The 21367-nt window shown below is 44.8% G+C and overlaps 1 protein-coding gene across 1 annotated transcript in view; it reads left to right on the top strand.

Moving 5' to 3' along the window:
• glceb (glucuronic acid epimerase b) overlaps nt 1-21367 on the top strand; it is a gene marked incomplete in the record, with an annotated part of 90814 nt that overhangs the window by 60472 nt on the left and 8975 nt on the right. The window contains 1 exon segment of the mRNA XM_055921706.1: nt 11468-11719. Coding sequence (XP_055777681.1) covers nt 11468-11719 — 252 coding nt within the window.

Here is a 21367-nt window from a genome sequence, read left to right as displayed (position 1 = left end):
AGCTAGCCTTCTATAATGAGAACTGGGCCAGCTAGCCTGCTATAATGACAACTGGGCCCAGCTAGCCTGCTATAATGACAACTGGGGGCCAGCTAGCCTGCTATAATGACAACTGGGGGCCAGCTAGCCTGCTATAATGACAACTGGGGGCCAGCTAGCCTGCTATAATGACAACTGGGGCCAGCTAGCCTGCTATAATGACAACTGGGGGCCAGCTAGCCTGCTATAATGACAACTGGGGGCCAGCTAGCCTGCTATAATGACAACTGGGGGCCAGCTAGCCTGCTATAATGACAACTGGGGGCCAGCTAGCCTGCTATAATGACAACTGGGGGCCAGCTAGCCTGCTATAATGACAACTGGGGGCCAGCTAGCCTGCTATAATGACAACTGGGGGCCAGCTAGCCTGCTATAATGACAACTGGGGGCCAGCTAGCCTGCTATAATGACAACTGGGGGCCAGCTAGCCTGCTATAATGACAACTGGGGGCCAGCTAGCCTGCTATAATGACAACTGGGGGCCAGCTAGCCTGCTATAATGACAACTGGGGGCCAGCTAGCCTGCTATAATGACAACTGGGGGCCAGCTAGCCTGCTATAATGACAACTGGGGGCCAGCTAGCCTGCTATAATGACAACTGGGGGCCAGCTAGCCTGCTATAATGACAACTGGGGGCCAGCTAGCCTGCTATAATGACAACTGGGGGCCAGCTAGCCTGCTATAATGACAACTGGGGGCCAGCTAGCCTGCTATAATGACAACTGGGGGCCAGCTAGCCTGCTATAATGACAACTGGGGGCCAGCTAGCCTGCTATAATGACAACTGGGGGCCAGCTAGCCTGCTATAATGACAACTGGGGGCCAGCTAGCCTGCTATAATGACAACTGGGGGCCAGCTAGCCTGCTATAATGACAACTGGGGGCCAGCTAGCCTGCTATAATGACAACTGGGGGCCAGCTAGCCTGCTATAATGACAACTGGGGGCCAGCTAGCCTGCTATAATGACAACTGGGGGCCAGCTAGCCTGCTATAATGACAAGTGGGGGCCAGCTAGCCTGCTATAATGACAAGTGGGGGCCAGCTAGCCTGCTATAATGACAAGTGGGGGCCAGCTAGCCTGCTATAATGACAAGTGGGGGCCAGCTAGCCTGCTATAATGACAAGTGGGGGCCAGCTAGCCTGCTATAATGACAAGTGGGGGCCAGCTAGCCTGCTATAATGACAAGTGGGGGCCAGCTAGCCTGCTATAATGACAAGTGGGGGCCAGCTAGCCTGCTATAATGACAAGTGGGGGCCAGCTAGCCTGCTATAATGACAAGTGGGGGCCAGCTAGCCTGCTATAATGACAAGTGGGGGCCAGCTAGCCTGCTATAATGACAAGTGGGGGCCAGCTAGCCTGCTATAATGACAAGTGGGGGCCAGCTAGCCTGCTATAATGACAAGTGGGGGCCAGCTAGCCTGCTATAATGACAAGTGGGCGCCAGCTAGCCTGCTATAATGACAAGTGGGGCCAGCTAGCCTGCTATAATGACAAGTGGGGGCCAGCTAGCCTGCTATATAATGACAAGTGGGCGCCAGCTAGCCTGCTATATAATGACAAGTGGGGGCCAGCTGGCCTGCTATATAATGACAAGTGGGCGCCAGCTGGCCTGCATATAATGACAAGTGGGGCCCAGCTGGCCTGCTATATAATGACAAGTGGGGGCCAGCTGGCCTGCTATATAAGGACAACTGGGCGCCAGCTGGCCTGCTATATAAGGACAAGTGGGGGCCAGCTGGCCTGCTATATAAGGACAAGTGGGGGCCAGCTGGCCTGCTATATAAGGACAAGTGGGGCCCAGCTGGCCTGCTATATAAGGACAAGTGGGGGCCAGCTGGCCTGCTATATAATGACAAGTGGGGGCCAGCTGGCCTGCTATATAATGACAAGTGGGGGCCAGCTGGCCTGCTATAATGACAAGTGGGGGCCAGCTAGCCTGCTATAATGACAAGTGGGGGCCAGCTAGCCTGCTATAATGACAAGTGGGGGCCAGCTAGCCTGCTATAATGACAAGTGGGGGCCAGCTAGCCTGCTATAATGACAAGTGGGGGCCAGCTAGCCTGCTATAATGACAAGTGGGGGCCAGCTAGCCTGCTATAATGACAAGTGGGGGCCAGCTAGCCTGCTATAATGACAAGTGGGGGCCAGCTAGCCTGCTATAATGACAAGTGGGGGCCAGCTAGCCTGCTATAATGACAAGTGGGGGCCAGCTAGCCTGCTATAAATGACAAGTGGGGGCCAGCTAGCCTGCTATAATGACAAGTGGGGGCCAGCTAGCCTGCTATAATGACAAGTGGGGGCCAGCTAGCCTGCTATAATGACAAGTGGGGGCCAGCTAGCCTGCTATAATGACAAGTGGGGGCCAGCTAGCCTGCTATAATGACAAGTGGGGGCCAGCTAGCCTGCTATAATGACAAGTGGGGGCCAGCTAGCCTGCTATAATGACAAGTGGGGGCCAGCTAGCCTGCTATAATGACAAGTGGGGGCCAGCTAGCCTGCTATAATGACAAGTGGGGGCCAGCTAGCCTGCTATAATGACAAGTGGGGGCCAGCTAGCCTGCTATAATGACAAGTGGGGGCCAGCTAGCCTGCTATAATGACAAGTGGGGGCCAGCTAGCCTGCTATAATGACAAGTGGGGGCCAGCTAGCCTGCTATAATGACAAGTGGGGGCCAGCTAGCCTGCTATAATGACAAGTGGGGGCCAGCTAGCCTGCTATAATGACAAGTGGGGGCCAGCTAGCCTGCTATAATGAGAGTCCGGCCTTAACTAAAGTCATTGCTGATAGGCACCTCTTGTTAAAATGAAAGCCCCCAGAAATCAATAGCCCATTTCAGAAAGCTTTGCCTCCAAACCACATTATCATCATGCTGGACCCTTCCCAATGCTATTTGGTGAAGTGGCCTTGTATACTTGAGGGGAGTTGTCTAATAGATATTCATTATCTTTTGACAGCCCCTCGTCAACATGTAGGGTCTTACTGGCATCCTAATGCAGAAGGTAGGTGGTGGTAGTGCTGGTGGAAATGCAGCAGAGATGTAGCCTGTCTGTACTTATGTATTTATTTTACTTATTATTTATTTATTTCATTGAACCTCTTATTTAACCAGGCAAGTCAGTTAACAAATTCTTATTTACAATGACGGCCTAGCCGTCCAAACCCGGACCACACTGGGCCAATTGTGCGCCGCCCTATGGGACTCCCAATCACGGCCGGATGTGACGCAGCCTGGAACACAGCAACAAGGCCTGCTTTAAAAGTGATGCACTATGCAGAATTCACTGACTAAACAAGCAATGTGTAGAGAATCATTGTACCATCTAATCCGCTTTGAAATATATTTTCAATAAATAAAAAATATTGTATTTTCAGTTTGAAGCTGGTGTACAAAACCAAAAGTAAAAAATGGAGAAACTAAACTTGAACTTACCGCTTGTTAAACTTGCTTTGAATGAGAATGACAGATCTTTAACTCAACTCTGTGAATTTGGTCGGGTCGACCAAAAAGTTACATGTTGCAGCTTTAACACTACAGTAACAAGACTGATTGTGTTACAGCCAGACAGTGCAGTGGGGGGGGACTGTGTTACAGCCAGACAGAGCAGTGGGGGGGGGGGGGACTGTGTTACAGCCAGACAGAGCAGTGTTACAAACAGAGCAGGGGGGGGACTGTGTTGAGGGTAGCAGTTCAGGGAGCTATTATGTCATTAATCTTGAAAGTGAAGTTACAACTTTTTTGGACTCTGTACTCCATTAATTTGCATTTGATATTAATTGATGAATGAGGGAAATAGCTCAGTGCTTTATATTACATATTAATACATGTGCCTGAAGTGATAAACATGTGGTGTGCTCTCACTACCTGCTGACGATTGTGTAATTATGCAAATGACCAACATTAAAATGTGAAACCTTTTAACTTCTTTTGAATGAGAAAAATAAGCCGCTGACCGGAAACAATCGTCTCAGGAACGGTCATAGGAATTTACTGACAGCAGTTTGTATATGGAAAAAGTCAATCCCCTGCAGATTTATTCGTTGCTGCGTCACTCTAGATTTGTTGCATGGCTGAACTGCACCCTGTTATTAGGTCCAGCTGGGCAGTAAATGCTGCTACCTTTACCCAACAGTGTTCTGCACCACAGGTATGGAGGGCTGCATTTGGCTGGGGCGGAAAATGGGTCAGTCAGGAGCTGAGCAGAATCCATTTGGGGTACTGTATGAAGCTCCTGGAGGGAGCTTACTTATTCTCTCTCACCCATTTCCTATAGACGAGGAGAGACTCGCACTCTCTCACACCTCAACTGCAACTTTATAAGATGCAAAGGGGTGAATATATCACTCCATTAATTAGGTCGTCACAGCCAGAGGGCCCCGAGGGCTCAGCCGTAAGGTTTTGGGAGCGTTTCTACCCGATGCGCGCTGGTATCCATGGAAAGGTTCTTTAGCGAAGGCCCCTTGGAGCATAATGCATTAAACATGGGTCTCCTTTCATCTCTGTCCCTACTTTAACCCTGCCTAATCACTCTGGGACCAACTCAAAGCTTTCACCATTCACTGAGAGACTTCTCCACAACAGACTTGGTCAGAGTGGAGATGTCAAGTGGACTCATTTGTTTACATTTCTTGTTCAAAAGGCAACTCTTTGACGTAAAAATGCAATTCACGGAACAATAAGTGATTTATTTTGACGTGATGATGTCATGTCCGCTTTATGTTCCGGTCTCGGGGGGGGCATACGTGGAGATCAGTGGCGCACAGGAGAGGGTCTACTCCGAGTTCCGGTCTCGGGGGGGGGGGGGCATACGCCCCAGGGAGTTCCGGTCTCGGGGGGGGGGGGGGGCATACGCCCCAGGGAGTTCCGGTCTCGGGGGGGGGGGGGGGGGGGCATACGCCCCAGGGAGTTCCGGTCTCGGGGGGGGCATAACCCCCAGGGAGTTCCGGTCTCGGGGGGGGGCATAACCCCCAGGGAGTTCCGGTCTCGGGGGGGGGCATAACCCCCAGGGAGTTCCGGTCTCGGGGGGGGGGCATAAACCCCAGGGAGTTCCGGTCTCGGGGGGGGGGGGCATAACCCCCGGGGAGTTCCGGTCTCGGGGGGGGGGGGGGGGGGCATAACCCCCGGGGGGTTCCGGTCTCGGGGGGGGGGGGGGGGGGCAAAACCCCCAGGGAGTTCCGGTCTGGGGGGGGGGGCATACCCCCCAGGGATTGTTGTTTTGCAGAACAAGCTTTATTTTGGTTTCCTCTGGGACATTCTGTCTATATTCCATCTGAAATACACAGCTAAATTATTGAATACGTTAATGACTTTACCTCCCACATTGGTAAAATTAGTTGTTGTATTAAGCAGAGGCGCATGACTTAACAAATAACATTTCTTAAAATGGATGAATTCAGCATGCTAGTTGTTTTGGATTTTGTCTAGGGTGGATTTTGCCTTAGGGCGGAGGCAAATGTTCACATGCTTACTACAAGTTTAGATAGTTAGCCTAGCGGACAGCATTTTGATATTGTGGCCTGTGTATTCTATTATTCAATACGTTTCTTGTGTGAAATTGGTCCGTGGGCCTAGAAAAGGGGGGTGGCCTGCAGGAATGATTATAAAATTAAACAGGTTGAGGTTAGTCATATTTACAGTTTTACTACAACATGAATTTCCACAATGATGTTTGTTCTTTAAATAATTTATTTGATTGGCTCTGCTGCTTAGGACACTTTTAGGGTAAGGAAACAAATGTAATTTTGTATTTTGGGTGAACTATCCCTTTAACACGTATGTCAAAATCGTTCCACGGAGGGCCGAGTGTCTGCGGGTTTTTGCTCTTCCCTTGAGCTTCATTGATGAATTAAGGTCACTAATTAGTAAGGAACTCCTCACATCTGGTTGTCTAGGTCTTAATTGAAAGCAAAAAGCAAAAACCTGCAGACACTAGGCCCTCCATGGAATGAGTTTGACACCTTTGCCCTCCCCTGACAATCCCACCCACAGTGATTACTGTGGGTGGGATTGTCAGGGGAGGGGGCAGGGTGTTTGAGTCAGTTCGTAGGGTTTCAGACCTGTCAATCAACCACTGTGGGTAGGACTTTGAGGGAAGGTTGTAGATTAGTAATCTTGTCAGAAAGGAGTGTTGTCTACTCATTCAATTCAGTTTTATTGTGGCAAGTGGCAAGTCTCGGCTTGGAATCCTAGGAAAATACAAAGATCTTTTGGTTTACTTGTCCCGATGCGGTACCATGGACTTATAAATAGCAAAGTATGATTTATAAATGGCAAAGGGATCTAGAAGATTGACTTTTCAGTCAGTTCGACACCTTTTATAAACTGGTCAACACTTGCTGTTTGGTCGTCTATCAAAGCACAGTAAATAGTCTATGGGCCGCTACTCAATGCTTGGCTATAGTAGGCCTATGAAACACGCAAAAGAAAATAAATGAATATGCCTCAAAACAATAATTAAGTGGATTTTAACTCATCGTTACTACTTGCATTAATGTACATTGGAAGTGTAAATTCACTCACTTCACGTTGAAGAGTATCACGCTCCTCCATGAAAAGAAATTTGACTGCAGCCAACCAGATCGCACAAAGATCACACGGGTACCGAGAGGCGGGACAGACAGCAGACTGACAATCCAGCAGTGTGTCCCTGTCATCTCTGGCTTTGTGACTGACAGGCGCCTTTCCTATAAATAGATCACTAGAAGATTCATGTCGTTCATTCGAGTGGGCTCGGCTCTACCGACTTTTCTGACTAGCGAATTGAAACTTTTTAAATGAAAAGAAGCCTAGTTAATTAATGAAGTGGAGAAAGTAGCCAGCTGACAGCAGTTTATCGGCTATTTCGCCGATGGTCGGAGCTTATGGAAAACTTATCAGGTGACGGAGTCGCTGCTGAAGTTGAATGAATCTTTAGGAGTTAAGTTCTAGCAGGGTATCTGTCATTACTGGAGAGAGACGCTTCTCTCCTAAACCCATAGAGCTTTTCTTTATCACTTTCTAGTCGTGTTCTCACGGTCTTTCTCTTCCCCTAGTCTCTCACACACAACCTCTAATGATGTATATGACGCTCTTCATCCACAGGAGTGAGTGTGTGTGGAGGGGGCTAAGGGCTCTCTGAATAGAATCTAGGCCAGACACTGTCGCCAAACCGAAGACTTAATTTAACTCCTGGAGCGTGTAGCAGGAGTAGCAATCCCCTGCCATGGTGCTTCCAGCTGCAGTCCTGATGCCACGCGGCCCTAGTGTAAATGAAGTTAAGTGAGAATGGCTTGCATCATCTTTAAAGTCAACACAGCTCAGGAAGGTCTAAGCAATATTCAAACCATTACAAGCCATTTTCACACCAAATGTTTTTTCTTTTCTTTGGACAGTCTTCATGCGCCAGGTATCCTTTCTACATCAGACATGTCTTTTTTTTACCCAGCAGCCCCTGAGAAATAATGGATGTGCACGCTGAGTGTTTGTGAGATAGATGGAGGGCGACCTGGCAACTGACTGGGTTTTGTAAGGAGAACTGAAGGCAGACTAATGAATACTGAACACTATGCTCCCAAATTCAGAAAACGTCACAACCTCAACTATTCCATTATTAAATATCGTAAACTCTGCCGTCCTTTTCTCTGGTCTTGCCGGTTTATACTTGATCTGAACTGTCTTTCTCTCATCTCTTGTCCTTAATCTGCTCTGAACTGAGGATAGCGGAAAGCAATATGGTGGATCCCTCTTTTTTTACATTGGGTGCAGATGAAGGAAAGGAGATATGAGATGAGGAAGCTTCTTTAAACTATTGACACCCAATGGTCCAGTGTTGTCTTGTTGCACAAGAAAAAAAATGAAAACTGATTCACACCCCCTCACTGCTTAATGCAGAATAATCACCCCCACCACCAAAACACTATGGGCTAGCCTAACGCTAGCCGCTAATGTGATTGTCATGGCTAGTGGGTTCTGCTGTCTCTGTCATGAGCTCTTTAGGTAAACTATCTATTCATCAGGGTGCCACCCGCCAGGCAGCCCAGGCTATTTCTAGTGGGAAGAGGATGCTAGCCTCCGGGTACCTGACGTTGGAAATAGATTAGCTTGAATTTCACCTCACGGTCTTTGTCTGATCACTTAATGTGGCCATTTTCTTTTCTCTGTGTGCCTGCCTATTTCTCTGTCTTTGTTTCTAAAATAGGCCGTGTCTCGCTTCACTTTGTCTTCGCCACCCCCCCCCCTCGCTCTTTACATCTGTCTGTGGCTCTCGCTCTCTCTGCATTGCTCTCTCCCTTCTCTTTATAGGACTCTCCTTTTCTATCTTTTTGCTCCCAGCTATGAAGCTCTGCCTCTGTCTGCCGCCGCTCTCTGGTCTGCCGCCGCTCTCTGGTCTGCCGCCGCTCTCTGGTCTGCCACGCCGCTCTCTGGTCTGCCACGCCGCTCTCTGGTCTGCCACGCCGCTCTCTGGTCTGCCACGCCGCTCTCTGGTCTGCCGCCGCTCTCTGGTCTGCCGCCGCTCTCTGGTCTGCCGCCGCTCTCTGGTCTGCCGCGCCGCTCTCTGGTCTGCCGCTCCGCTCTTCTCACTGTTTCTAATTTAAAGATGAAGTTTGAAATATATAAATAATATATCAGTAATATTAAAACTTTATTTGTCACGTGTGTGTGTGTAGACCTTACTGTGAAATGCTTACTTACAAGCCCTTAACCAACATTGCAGTTCAAGAAGAGTTAAGTAAATATTTACCAAATATACTAAAGTAAAAAAGTCAGTGTGTGGGTGTACAGGTTAGAGGGAATTTGTACATGTAGACAGGGGTGACGTGACTATGCATAGATAATAAACAGCGAATAGTAGCAGTTTACAAAACAAATGGGGGGGGTTGTCAATGTAAATAGTCCGGTGGCCATTTGATTAATTGTTCAGCAGTCTTATGGCTTATGGCTACGCTGACTGCAGTCTTTCACAATTTTATGGACTTTTTGAGGATCTGGGGACCCATGCCAAATCTTTTCAGTCTCCTGAGAGGGAAAAGAGTTTTGTCGTGCCCTCTTCACGACTGTCTTGGCGTGTTTGGACCATGATAGTTTGTTGGACCATGATAATCTCCACCCGGCACAGCCAGAAGAGGACTGGCCACCCCTCATAGCCTGGTTCCTCTCTAGGTTTCTTCCTAGGTTTTGGCCTTTCTAGGGAGTTTTTCCTAGCCACCGTGCTTCTACACCTGCATTCTAGCTGTTTGGGGTTTTAGGCTGGGTTTCTGTACAGCACTTCGAGATATTATCTGATGTACGAAGGGCTATATAAAATAAAATTGATTGAAATTGATTGTTGGTGATGTGGACACCGTGGAACTTAACTCTCGACCTGCTCCACTACAGCCCTGTCGATGTTAATGGGGGCCTGTTCTTCCTGCCTTTTTCCTGTAGTCCACGATCAGCTCCTTTGTCTTGCTCACATTGAGGGAGAGGTTGTTGTCCTGGCACTACACTGACAGTTCTCACCACCTCCCTATAGGCAGTCTCATTGTTGGTGATCAGGACTACCACTGTTGTCAGCTAATTTAATGATGATGTTGGTGTCGTTTGGCCACGCAGTCGTGGGTAAACAGGGAGTACATTAGAGGACTAAGTACACACCCCTGAGGGGCCCCAGTGTTAAGGATCAGCGTGGCAGATGTGTTGTTGCCTACCCTTACCACCTGGGGGCGGCCTGTCAGGAAGTCCAGGATCCAGTTGCAGAGGGAGGTGTTTACTCACAGGGTCCTTAGCTTAGTGATCAGCTTTGAGGGCACTATGGTGTTGAACGCTGAGCTGTAGTCAATGAACAGCATTCTCACATAGGTGTTCCTTTTGTCCAGGTGGGAAAGGGCAGTGTACAGATGGCTTGATCTGTTGGGGCGGTATGCGAGTTGGAGTGGGTTTAGGGTGTCCGGGAGGATGCTGTTGACGTGAGCCATGACCAGCCTTTCAAAGCACTTCATGGCTGCCGACTTGAGTGCCACGGGCGGTAATCATTTAGGCAGGTTACCTTTGCTTCCTTGGGCACAGGGACTATGGTGGTCTGCCTGAAACATGTGGACAGTCAGGGAGAGATTGAAATGTCAGAGCATAGAAGGCATTTAGCTCGTCTGGTAGGCTCACGTCACTGGGCAGCTTACGTCTGGGTTTCAAGCCCTGCCACATTCGACGAGCGTCAGCCGGTGTAGTAGGATTCGGTTTTAGTCCTGTATTGACTCTTTGCTTGTTTGATGGTTCATCTGAGGGCATAGTGGGATTTCTTATAGGCGTCCGGATTAGTGTCCCGCTCCTTGAAAGCGGCAGCTCTAGCCTTTAGCTCGATGCGCATGTTGCCTGTAATCCATGGCTTCTGGTTGGGATATGTATGAACGGTCACTGGGGACGACGTCGTCAATGCACTTATTGATGAAGCCGATGGTGGTGTAGTCCTCAATGCCTTTGGATGAATCCCGGAACATATTCCAGTCTTTGCTAGCAAAACAGTCCTGTAGCGTAGCATCCGCGTCATCTGACCACTTCTGTATTGAGTTAGTCACTGGTACTTCATGCTTTAGTTTTTGCTTGTAAGCAGGAATCAGGAGGATAGAATTATGGTCAGATTTTCCAAATGGAGGGTAGGGGAGAGCTTTGTATGCATCTCTGTGTGTGGAGTAAAGGTGGTCCAGAGTTGTTTTTCCTATGCTTGCACATGTGATGTGCTGGTAAAACTGATATACATTTGCCTGGATTAAAGTTCCCGGCCACTAAGAGCGCCGCTTCTGCGTGAGCTTTTTCTTGTTTGCTTATGGCCTTATAGATTTGGTTGAGAGCCGTCTTAGTGCCAGCTTAGTTCTGTGGTGGTAAATAAACAGCTACGAATAATATAGATGAGCACTCTCTTGGTAGATAGTGTGGTCTACAGCTTATCATAAGGTACTCTACCTCAGGCGAGCAATACCTCGAGACTTCTTTAATATTAGATATCGGGCACCAGCTGTTATTGACAAAGACACACACCCCCACCCCTCGTCTTACCAGACGTAGCTTCTCTGTTCTGCAGGTGCATTGAAAATCCCTCCAGCTCTATTATCCGTGTCGTCGTTCAGCCACAACTCGGTGAAACATAAGATATTACAGTTTTTAATGTTCCGTTGGTAGGATAATCGTAATTGTAGGTCATCAATTTTATTTTCCAATGATTGAATGTTAGCTAGTAGAATTGATGGTAGTGGGAGTTTACTCTCTCGCCTACGGATTCTCAGAAGGCAGCCAGATGTGCGTCCTTTTCCTCTGTCTTTTCTTCACCCAAATGACGGATCTGGGCCTGTTCCCAGGAGAGCAGTATATCTTTCTCGTCGGACTTGTTAAAAGAAAAAGAGTGCTAGTGCCTCAACTGACCATGTTTTCATGTGTAATCACTGTTTCATTATGTAACCTCTCTCCCTCTCCCCCAGGTGTGCCCCTCTCCACCCAGTGGGGTCCCCAGGGCTACTTCTATGCCATCCAGATCGCCCAGTACGGCCTGAGCCACTACAGCAAGAACCTGACGGAGCGGCCACCCCATGTGGAGCTGTACGACGCGGCCGAGGAGAAGGACAACCGCGCGGGCTCACCCAGCGGGCCCTGGACGGTCCCCAAGGGCTGCAGCCTCACACGGCTCCACGACAAGGGGCGTGCCACCGCCGTGCGCCAGTTCAGTGCCCCAGGTAGGAAGTCAGCAGCACATGTCTGTCGGACAGGGAGGTAGAAATAGAATGATATTCCTGTGTGTTTCTATTTCTGTGGTGGATAGAATGCAGTGGTTGAAAATGAGGCTGGAATGTTCTGCTCTATTCAGTTCTGTCCTCACCTCAATCTCTGTAGAGCTTTCTTATACCTTGATCATTAGTACATTATCAACCTCTCCTTGAGCGCTCTTTTGTCTATTTCTCTTTCTCGCTCTCAACTTTGTCTGGCCATTTTCCCTCTCCTCTGCTCCATCTTTTTTGAAGGCTATTCCTCTCTCTACTCTCATCTTTCTTAGTCCCCATAGAATTACGCAGGTTAATGTTTTTTTTCCTCATGAATCTTGTTCTTGAGGCAGCTCTGCACAGCCACAAAGTCATTATATTTTAACCTTAACCTACTGCTAACCCAATGTGGACTTTTCAGCTGGCCTATCTAAAGGGAAGTTGCTCAGTTCTGCCTCCAGGACAAGACTCATGACGACAAACGTCAACCTACTAGAATGAACTCCCACAATCCCTCTCTCTCCCTCTCACAATCCCTCCCTCTCTCCCCCCCTTGGGTATCTGACAAGTGGATCAATGAGTTTCATTTGATTGGAAGCATGTGGGCCTACGCATCCCATACAAAGCAGATTGTGGTCACTACTGTATGTCTCAGTCGTCAATGGCAGAGAGGCGCCTGGATTCTGGGCGCTGATGCCCATTCTTTTGTTAATCATCCTGTAATGCAGTTTTCCCCCCTGCAGCAGATCGAACCCCATTAACATTAGCAGGGCCATTCTATAAGGAGACAGTGGAGTAATTGTTGTCACTAGCTAAGCCCCATATGGCTAGGTCTGTGGTCTATGAATGTGTGAGTGCTTGTGTGTTTCGATAGGCCTAAATAAGTGTGTGTGTGTTGAAACTAAACAAGTCTGTGTGAGAGCGCAATTGAGTACCTGGGTTTGTATTTGTGTGTGTGTGTTGTCACAAACCGGCTCAGTGCGTAACATAAAAGGAGACAACGTGGAGATAAGGAATAACTAAATATATTTAACTAAAGTCAACTAAATATAATTAACAATGGTGTGTATAGTCAGTAATCAGTAGTGTAAGTGAGTGGTTGCGTGCATAATGTGATAATGAGGGGTGTTGAAAGGTGCCAAAGCAAACAACCACAAACAGCCACAAAAATACCACAACCAAAATCTGTGTCTGCATGGAGAGAGTATCCTCAATGAATGGGGAAGAGGTGCATTTATCCTGGGACACACCCAAGCCCAGGTGTGTCCCGTTTCGCTGACGACACTCCCACCGAGGAAAACAAGAGCAAAGTGAAAGAATTCAGCAGACAGTGGGAGGTCGTCAGTGTGTCACGATACCTGCATCTTCATGTGGATACCAGGTGAAGTATCACAATGCTCGATACCAAAACCAGACCACAGCTAAAACAGAAGGCATGTTAGCCAAAGCCCCAGAATGGCACTTGATCCAGACAGATGAACTTAGGTACTGCTCTGTTCAATTGCTGGGCATCTTTTGAGTTCAGTATCATTACATTTGAAATGTTTTACGTCAGACTTCTTCAGATACAGCCATGTATGTATTAATGAACCAATTTAGACAATCAATTTCACTTTGGTATAAAACAATGTAACTACATAACAACATCATGGTAATACCTTTTATGAATGCTAAATCTCTATTGATAAACTGGGGAAATCAAGATGTAGCCTAGGCCTATCCACAATACAGGTGAATGCATATTCAATAGGAGTGTGTGCGTGCGTTGAGTTATTCAGCTTGTCTTGGCTGATTTCATGGGGTACAGATGACAATCTGTTTCCCTTCCATGTGACACTTATGTTATTGTACTGATCAACAACATTTGCATAGAAGTAGCTTCTTTTACAAAATTGCCACTGTCTCTTTAACTAGTAATGAAGTCGTTCACGAGCCAAGAGGGGTACGGCCTGTCGGGGCCCTCAGTTCTCTGAGGCAATAAGTCTTTGACAGAGAGAGAGACGTGAGGGAGACCGATAAAGTGAATTAATTACGTTTTTGGTGTAAAGTTGGCCTACAAAGCTGGGAGTTACCGTTATCTTCTTGCATTGTAAAGTATTTTAGCCTGTATGGACGTTGTTTTGCGAACAGTAATTAACAGTTTCAACTTTTCTACTTGCCGTGTCACATTATTCAAGTGTGTTAACTTCTGTGCAGCAGAAGGAGCTAAAATAATGCAGCCCAGACGCCCAGTGCAGGCTAGCAGTGAGTATGTGGAGCTAACATGATGCAGCCCAGACTCCCGTTGCAGGCTAGCAGTGAGTATGTGGAGCTAACATGATGCAGCCCAGACTCCCAGTGCAGGCTAGCAGTGAGTATGTGGAGCTAACATGATGCAGCCCAGACTCCCAGTGCAGGCTAGCAGTGAGTATGTGGAGCTAACATGATGCAGCCCAGACTCCCGTTGCAGGCTAGCAGTGAGTATGTGGAGCTAACATGATGCAGCCCAGACTCCCGTTGCAGGCTAGCAGTGAGTATGTGGAGCTAACATGATGCAGCCCAGACTCCCGTTGCAGGCTAGCAGTGAGTATGTGGAGCTAACATGATGCAGCCCAGACTCCCAGTGCAGGCTAGCAGTGAGTATGTGGAGCTAACATGATGCAGCCCAGACTCCCAGTGCAGGCTAGCAGTGACTATGTGGAGCTAACATGATGCAGCCCAGACTCCCGTTTCAGGCTAGCAGTGAGTATGTGGAGCCAGCACAGTGCACTCCGTGGGGGACATTGGCTGCGCTGATTGACTTGATTCGTGAGACACATTTAACAGAAGTATCGAAAGTAACCAAAATGATAGTACCCAAAGCGTTTTGTTGTAGTTTCTAAAAAGTACAGATGTTTTGGTATATTCGTGTGCCTTCAGAAAGTATTCACGCCCCTTAACTTTTTCCACATTTTGTCGTTAAAAATGTGGGATTAAAATGGATTTCATTGTAAAAAAAATAAATGTCAGTGATCTGCACAAAAGACTGTCAAAGTGGATGAAAATGTGTTTTTAATTTATGGAAAATTTACACTAATATATCTTGATTAGATGAGTTAATACATGTTAAAATCACATTTGGCAGTGATTACAGCAGTGACTCTTTCTGGGATTTTTGCCATAGATTTTCAAGCTGATTTATATCAAAACTATAACTAGGCCACTCAGGAACATTCAGTGTTGTTTGGTAAGCAACTCCAGTGTCTATTTGGCCTTGTGTTTTAGGTAATTGTCCTGATGAAAGGTGAATTTGTCTCCCAGTGTCTGTTGGAAAGCAGACTGAACCATGTTTTTCCTCTAGGATTTTGCCTGTTCTTGGCGCTATTCCGTTTCTTTTTATCCTAAAAACCTCCCTAGTCCTTGCTGATGACAAGCATACCCATAACATGATGCAGCCACCACCATGCTTGAAAATATTAAGAGGTACTCAGTGATGTGTTGTGATGGATTTGCCCCAAACATAACATTTTGTATTTAGTACAAAAAGAGAATTTCTTTGACAATTTTTATTTTTTATTTTTTAAGTATTAGTATAGTATAGTGCCTGTTGCAAACAGGATGCACGTTTTTGAATATTTCTTTGTATATTGGCTTCTTTTTCATTCTGTCATTTATGTTAGTATTGTGAAGAAACTACAATGCTGTTGATTCATCCTCAGTTATCTCCTTTCACAGCCACTAAAGAAAAATTCTCTCACCGTTAGCTTCATGGTGAAATCCCTGAGTGGTTTCCTTCCTCTCAGGCAACTGTGTTAGGAAGGACGCCTGTATTGTTGTAGTGACTGGGTGAATTGATACACCATCCAAAGTTGAATTAATAACTGCAACATGCTGAAAGTGATATTCAATGTCTGCTTTTTTTATTACACATCTACCATTAGGTGCCCTTCTTTTGTACCAGTGGAAAACCTCCCTGTTCTTGGTGGTTGAAATTCACTGCTCGACTGAGGACCTCAGAGATAATTGTGACTCGTTTCAGGAAGTTAGGCATATTTCACGTGTCACTACTTCACAGGAGAACCATTTGAACGTAAACCTTTTAGCTAACGAGCATTAGCAGGCTCGCTAGCTAGCGTTACGTGCATGATCTGTGTAGTAATATTATTCATATCTGAGCCATTTGAATTATTAGTTATAGCACAATGTTAGCTAGCTAACATTGAACCTGGTTGGTTAGCTACCTGCAGACTGATGCAGAGTAGTAATGTTATGAGTTGGGATTATGGTTCATTGTTTAGCTACATGTCTCCCTTCGTGGTCGAATTGATGCAAAGAAACCACGGCTGAACAGTTTGTTTGTGTGTTTAACTCTGCCTGTAATCACGCTAGATGATTCAGAATCCATTGAAGAGCTTGAACGATTCATTGACGAGAGATACTTACGAACTCAAAGAAACACGGCGCTGGTTTTGGATGATTCAAGCATTGTTAAGGACAACCAACCAACCCATTCAACAAAACAAACCAAAACCAGGTTGGCCAATAGGTATCAACGATGGAACCAAACCATCCCCTAGTAAGAGGGCGTGAGTGGGGAGAGCTTTACTGATATGGATGTTGACTTGTTAAAATCCATCAATGAAAGTCTTGCCAAACTTGATATCTTGGATATATTACGAGAGGACATCAATGCATTATGTGCCAGTCTGGAATTCAGCCAACGTCAGATTGATGATCTAAGGAAAGAGAACACGGCGCTGAAAGGTACTGTAGACTCTATTCATAGCAAGGTGGAGGTGGTGCAAAGGGAGAACAAACAACTTAAAGAAACCTTGCTTGATGTACAGTGTCGATCAATGCGGAACAATCTAATATTCTCAGGGATACCGGAGAATGACAACAGCAGAGGCTGTGAGGACACAGTCCGACACTTTATGTCAACATAAACTAAAACTGCCCACTGATGTTGTGCGTAATGTCACTTTCTCCAGAGTCCATAGAATAGGTAAGGCCTCTGGAAATAGGCCACGGGCTATTATTGCATGTTTTGACAAATTTAAGCAAAAGGAAATGACGAAGAATATGGGCGGAGAACTCAAAACACTGATTTTGGAATGAATGATCACTTCCCCACCGATATCAATGAAAGGAGAAAAAAAACTATATCCCATCATGAAAGAAAAGCGTTGCCTGAATCAACTAGTCTCCATGTTGATGGATAAACTTTATATCAACGGGCAATTGTATCAGGACTCTAGAGTAACTCCCTGGCTATTTTAATTTAATGTTCAAATGTGAGTTTGTGTGTTGTAGTGTATCATGACAACTTCAACTATAACGAATACATGCTCTATTGATCTACACTTGATAAGGAAAGAGCTGCATATAGCTCAGGTTAATGTATGTAGCCTTCCTAACAAAATACATGAGGTTTTTAACTTGGTCAACATAAATAATATTCATATTTTGGCTTTGACCGAAACACATTTAGATGCATCTGTAAATGATGGGCAAATTAACCTTCAAGGATATAGTCTACTGAGAAGGGACAGGAATCAAGGATATAGTCTACTGAGAAGGGACAGGAATCAAGGATATAGTCTACTGAGAAGGGACAGGACTAGGAATGGTGGGGTGTAGCACTGTACATTCAGAATCATATACCTTTTAAGAGAAGGGATGACCTTAATGTATGTCAAATAGAGGCACTATGGGCTCAAGTACATCTGCCTCACCAGGCACCCATATTGGTAGGATGTGTGTATAGACCTCCTAGCTCTAAGGTGTTCTATTTGGATGACTTATGCACTGGGTTTGACCAGGCCACAGATAGCAACAGAGATGTATTTATCTTGGGTGATTTTAATATAAATTGGAAGGATCATAATAATTGAAATAGAGCTAAATTGATGAGATATGCCAAGAACTGTGGTTTGAAACAAATGGTTAATGATACTACTAGATCATCAATTAAGTTGGGTCATTGTTCAGACACATGCATTGATCTGATCTTCTGTATTATACCATTGCAATGCTTAAAAGACAGATCAATGCCAGTGGGCTGGACAGACCATAATATTGTGACCATAACCATGAACACCAAGGTTCCAAAGAAACCACCAAGGATTGTGGTTAAGAGAAATTTAAAACATTTAATCATGAGCTATTTCTAAATGATTTGGCTGCTGTACCCTGAGAGCTGATTCATCTAGAGGATGATTTAAATCACGCTACAGAATGTTTTATTGATTTGCTCACTGAGGTAATGGACCATCATGCCCCTATAAGAAAGAGTACAGTTGGTGCTCGTCCATCTCCATGGATTGATGATGAACTGGGTGAGGCTTTTTCTCAAAGAAATATGGCAAAAGTCTTAGCAGCCAAGTCAAAATTAGAAATTGATGAACAGAATTATAGAACATTACCTAATTATGCAGTTAAATTGAATCGAAAGAAAAAAAAGTTATTTTACAACAATGCTTTTATTGATTGGGAAAATGATTCTAAAAAGGTATGGAACACAGTTAAGGGCTTACTTGGTACATCTATCTCATCATGACTATCTAGTGTGGAGGTTGACGGGAGAATAATAACAAAACCAGTTGATATTGTCAATCATTTTGCAGATTTTTTTTACAAATAAAATAATTTACTGAGCAACAATGTAAACATACATTCTTCCAAACAAGCTATTGTCCAATGGATTGATGATCATATTATGAGCAACCAGATCTGCTATTTTTGTCTGCAAACAGTGTCAGTGGAGGAGGTGTTAAACCTATTCAAGTCATTACCTGATGCTAAATCTACAGGTTATGGTCTTATGGACAATTTTTTGCTTCGCTATGCTGCTCCCCAGATTGCAGTTCCACTGAGATACTTATTTAATTGGTCACTGGAAAAGGGGATGTTTGCAAATGTATGGAAGCATGCGAAACCGTGTCCTATTCCGAAAGACTGCAAAGAACCCATTACTCCTGCCAATAGTCGACCAATTAGTCTACTCCCTACACTCAGTAAGATATTGGAGGGTATTGTGAGTAGACAAATATGGGAGTACATGGAAAAGAATGATCTGATTACAGCCAATCAGCATGCTTATCGCAAAAACCATTCCACTACCACTGCAATGGTTGACATGACTGACCAGTGGCTCAATGCTATGGATAATGGCAAGTTTGTGGGTGTACTTTTTTTAGATTTCAGTGCAGCATTTGATTTAGTGGATCATGAAATAATTTGGACAAAATTAATGCATTATGGTTTTAAGGAGGTAGCATTGAATTGGGTACAGTCATATCTAACTGACAGGAAACAGTCCACCTATATCAATGGTTAATTTTCTTCCCCTCGTGTTAAACTGTGGAATACCACAGGGCAGCTGCCTTGGGACACTTCTCTATTTAATATATACCAATGACCTGCCCTATGCCTTAGCTGAAACTCAAGCTACTATATTTGCAGATGATACTACAATTTATGCAGCAAGACAATCGGTTCAACAGGTACAGCAAGCTTTACAAGGAGATTTGGAGAATATTAGGGAGTGGGTTTGCCAAAACAAACTTGTTTTAAACACCAAGAAAACCATAGTTATGTTGGTCTGTTCAACTAGGAAAAGGCCAAAACAGCCTGGGATACAATTAAGTATGGGAGGAGTACAAATTGAAGAAGTGGCAGAAACCAAACTATTGGGAGTGCAGCTAGATAACTGCTTATCATGGTCATCTCAAATAACTCATCTATGTAAAAAATATATATATATATATTAAAACGGCATGCATAATCATAAGAATAGCTAAATATTTACCAGGAAAAATTCCTTAAGCAAATAACAGAAGCATTAATTGAGAGTCAGGTGAACTCCTGTTCTGTGGTCTGGGGAAATGCATCATCAAGTGAAGACAGGAGGCTGCAGAATGCACAGAACAAAGCAGCAAGGATTGTTTTAGGATGGAGATATGGTTCTTCTGTTGCAGTCATGCGCAGTGTTCTTGGTTGGTCATCAATCGATAAGATAATTTAAAGGAACATGCTTATTTTATTTCATAATATACATCATTTAAAACGGCCAAGTTCTATTCACGAAGGTATTCAGTTGGTAAGAGACAGACATTCCGTAAATACTAGGAATAGATTGTCCACGATCTATGCGTTGTCAAAACAGAAAAGAGAAATAGGCAAAATAATATTTCGATTTAGAGCAATAAAGAAATTGAATAAATTAACTGAGCAAACCAGAAACCTTTCAATATATAAATTTAAACATTATTTTAAAACTATTTAAATATAATACATAGAAATGTTGTGGGACTGTTATAGTAGATGAAGAATCAATATTTTTTAGATTGAGTATTTATTGGGTCATTATGTTAGTATATTATGTATGTTTGTAATAGTGTGTTATATGTGGAAATGTGTTCGTACTATAAATTGTATTTTAATGTTTAAGGACTCTTGGAAGATTAGTCCAAATGGGGACTAAAAGAGATCCAAATCAAATCTAAACAAGACTCCACTATGCAAGTAACCATGGCAATAGAATGTTCATGATGTCACTGCGACAACTGTCGATAGAGTTAGCTGGTAAATTCGCTCTGGCTATCTACTCCGATTTCAGAGCACTCTCGTCTGAGTGTGCCAGAGCACAGAATAACTGACAAATTTACGATAGCTTAACGCCAGTATCAGTAAACGTTGGCAAAAAAAATCGTAATTAAATTGTTGCCAGCACCACAGTTAGTCACCAACGTTCTGGATGACATAAAAACAGCCTAATCAGCTCTGCTAGGGCGAGTAAAATGGTCAGAGTGAGGTGTTCTCTCATGTTTTTGGTTGTCTGGAAGTAGCTAGCCAACGTTAGCTTGGGCGCTTGACTGCTGTTGTAAGGTTAGAACGCTGGGATGAACCCTACTCCTTGGGCCAGAGCGTCCAGTATGCACTCTGAACGCTAAGAGAGCGACAATCTGACAACACTCTTGAGTTTCCGAAAGGCCCAGAGCGCGCCCTCCTGCTCTTCAAATGAAATGATAAACACACCCGTAGTAAAAACCAGCCTTTAGTCTTAACGTCTTTGGTTGTTTAGAACATGTCCTTACATGTGAATCCTTAAAGAGATGGGTGGGGCTAAGGCTTAAAAGAGTGTGAACGATGCTGAAGGGGTGTAGACAAAGAAGAGCTCTCCAGTAGGTGTACCAAAACATTCAAGAGCCATTTTGTCATAAGTGAGGTTACAAGTTTATCAATTTTCAAAGCAAAATTACTTTTCCATTGTTCTGTAGGGTATGATATACCATTTTGTAGCTCTGAGTCTCTACTTTTATCCAATGTAAACATTTTTTTTATCAGGGTAGAATACTTATTGACTAATTTCAGCTTTTCATTTTTATTCATTTGTAAATAATTCTAAAAACATCATTCCACTGACATTATGGGGTGCTGTGTGTAGATCCATGACACACAATCTCAATTTAATCCATTTTAAATTCAGTCTGTAACGCAACATAATGTGGAAAAAGTCAAGGTGTGTGAATACTTAATGAAGGCAATGTATGTATTAGTGCACGTGTGCTGCAGACAACCTGGCATATTGTCTCAACCCGGTGATGAGCAGCAGCAGACAACCTATAGCATAGTGTCTCTCTCAACCCCGGTGATGAGCAGCAG

The sequence above is a fragment of the Salvelinus fontinalis genome, chromosome 4, assembly GCF_029448725.1.
Source record: "Salvelinus fontinalis isolate EN_2023a chromosome 4, ASM2944872v1, whole genome shotgun sequence".
In the NCBI taxonomy this organism is placed as follows: Eukaryota; Metazoa; Chordata; class Actinopteri; order Salmoniformes; family Salmonidae; genus Salvelinus; species Salvelinus fontinalis.
The sequence above is the reverse complement of the archived record's forward strand: the minus strand, read 5'-3'. Positions and strand labels throughout refer to the sequence as shown.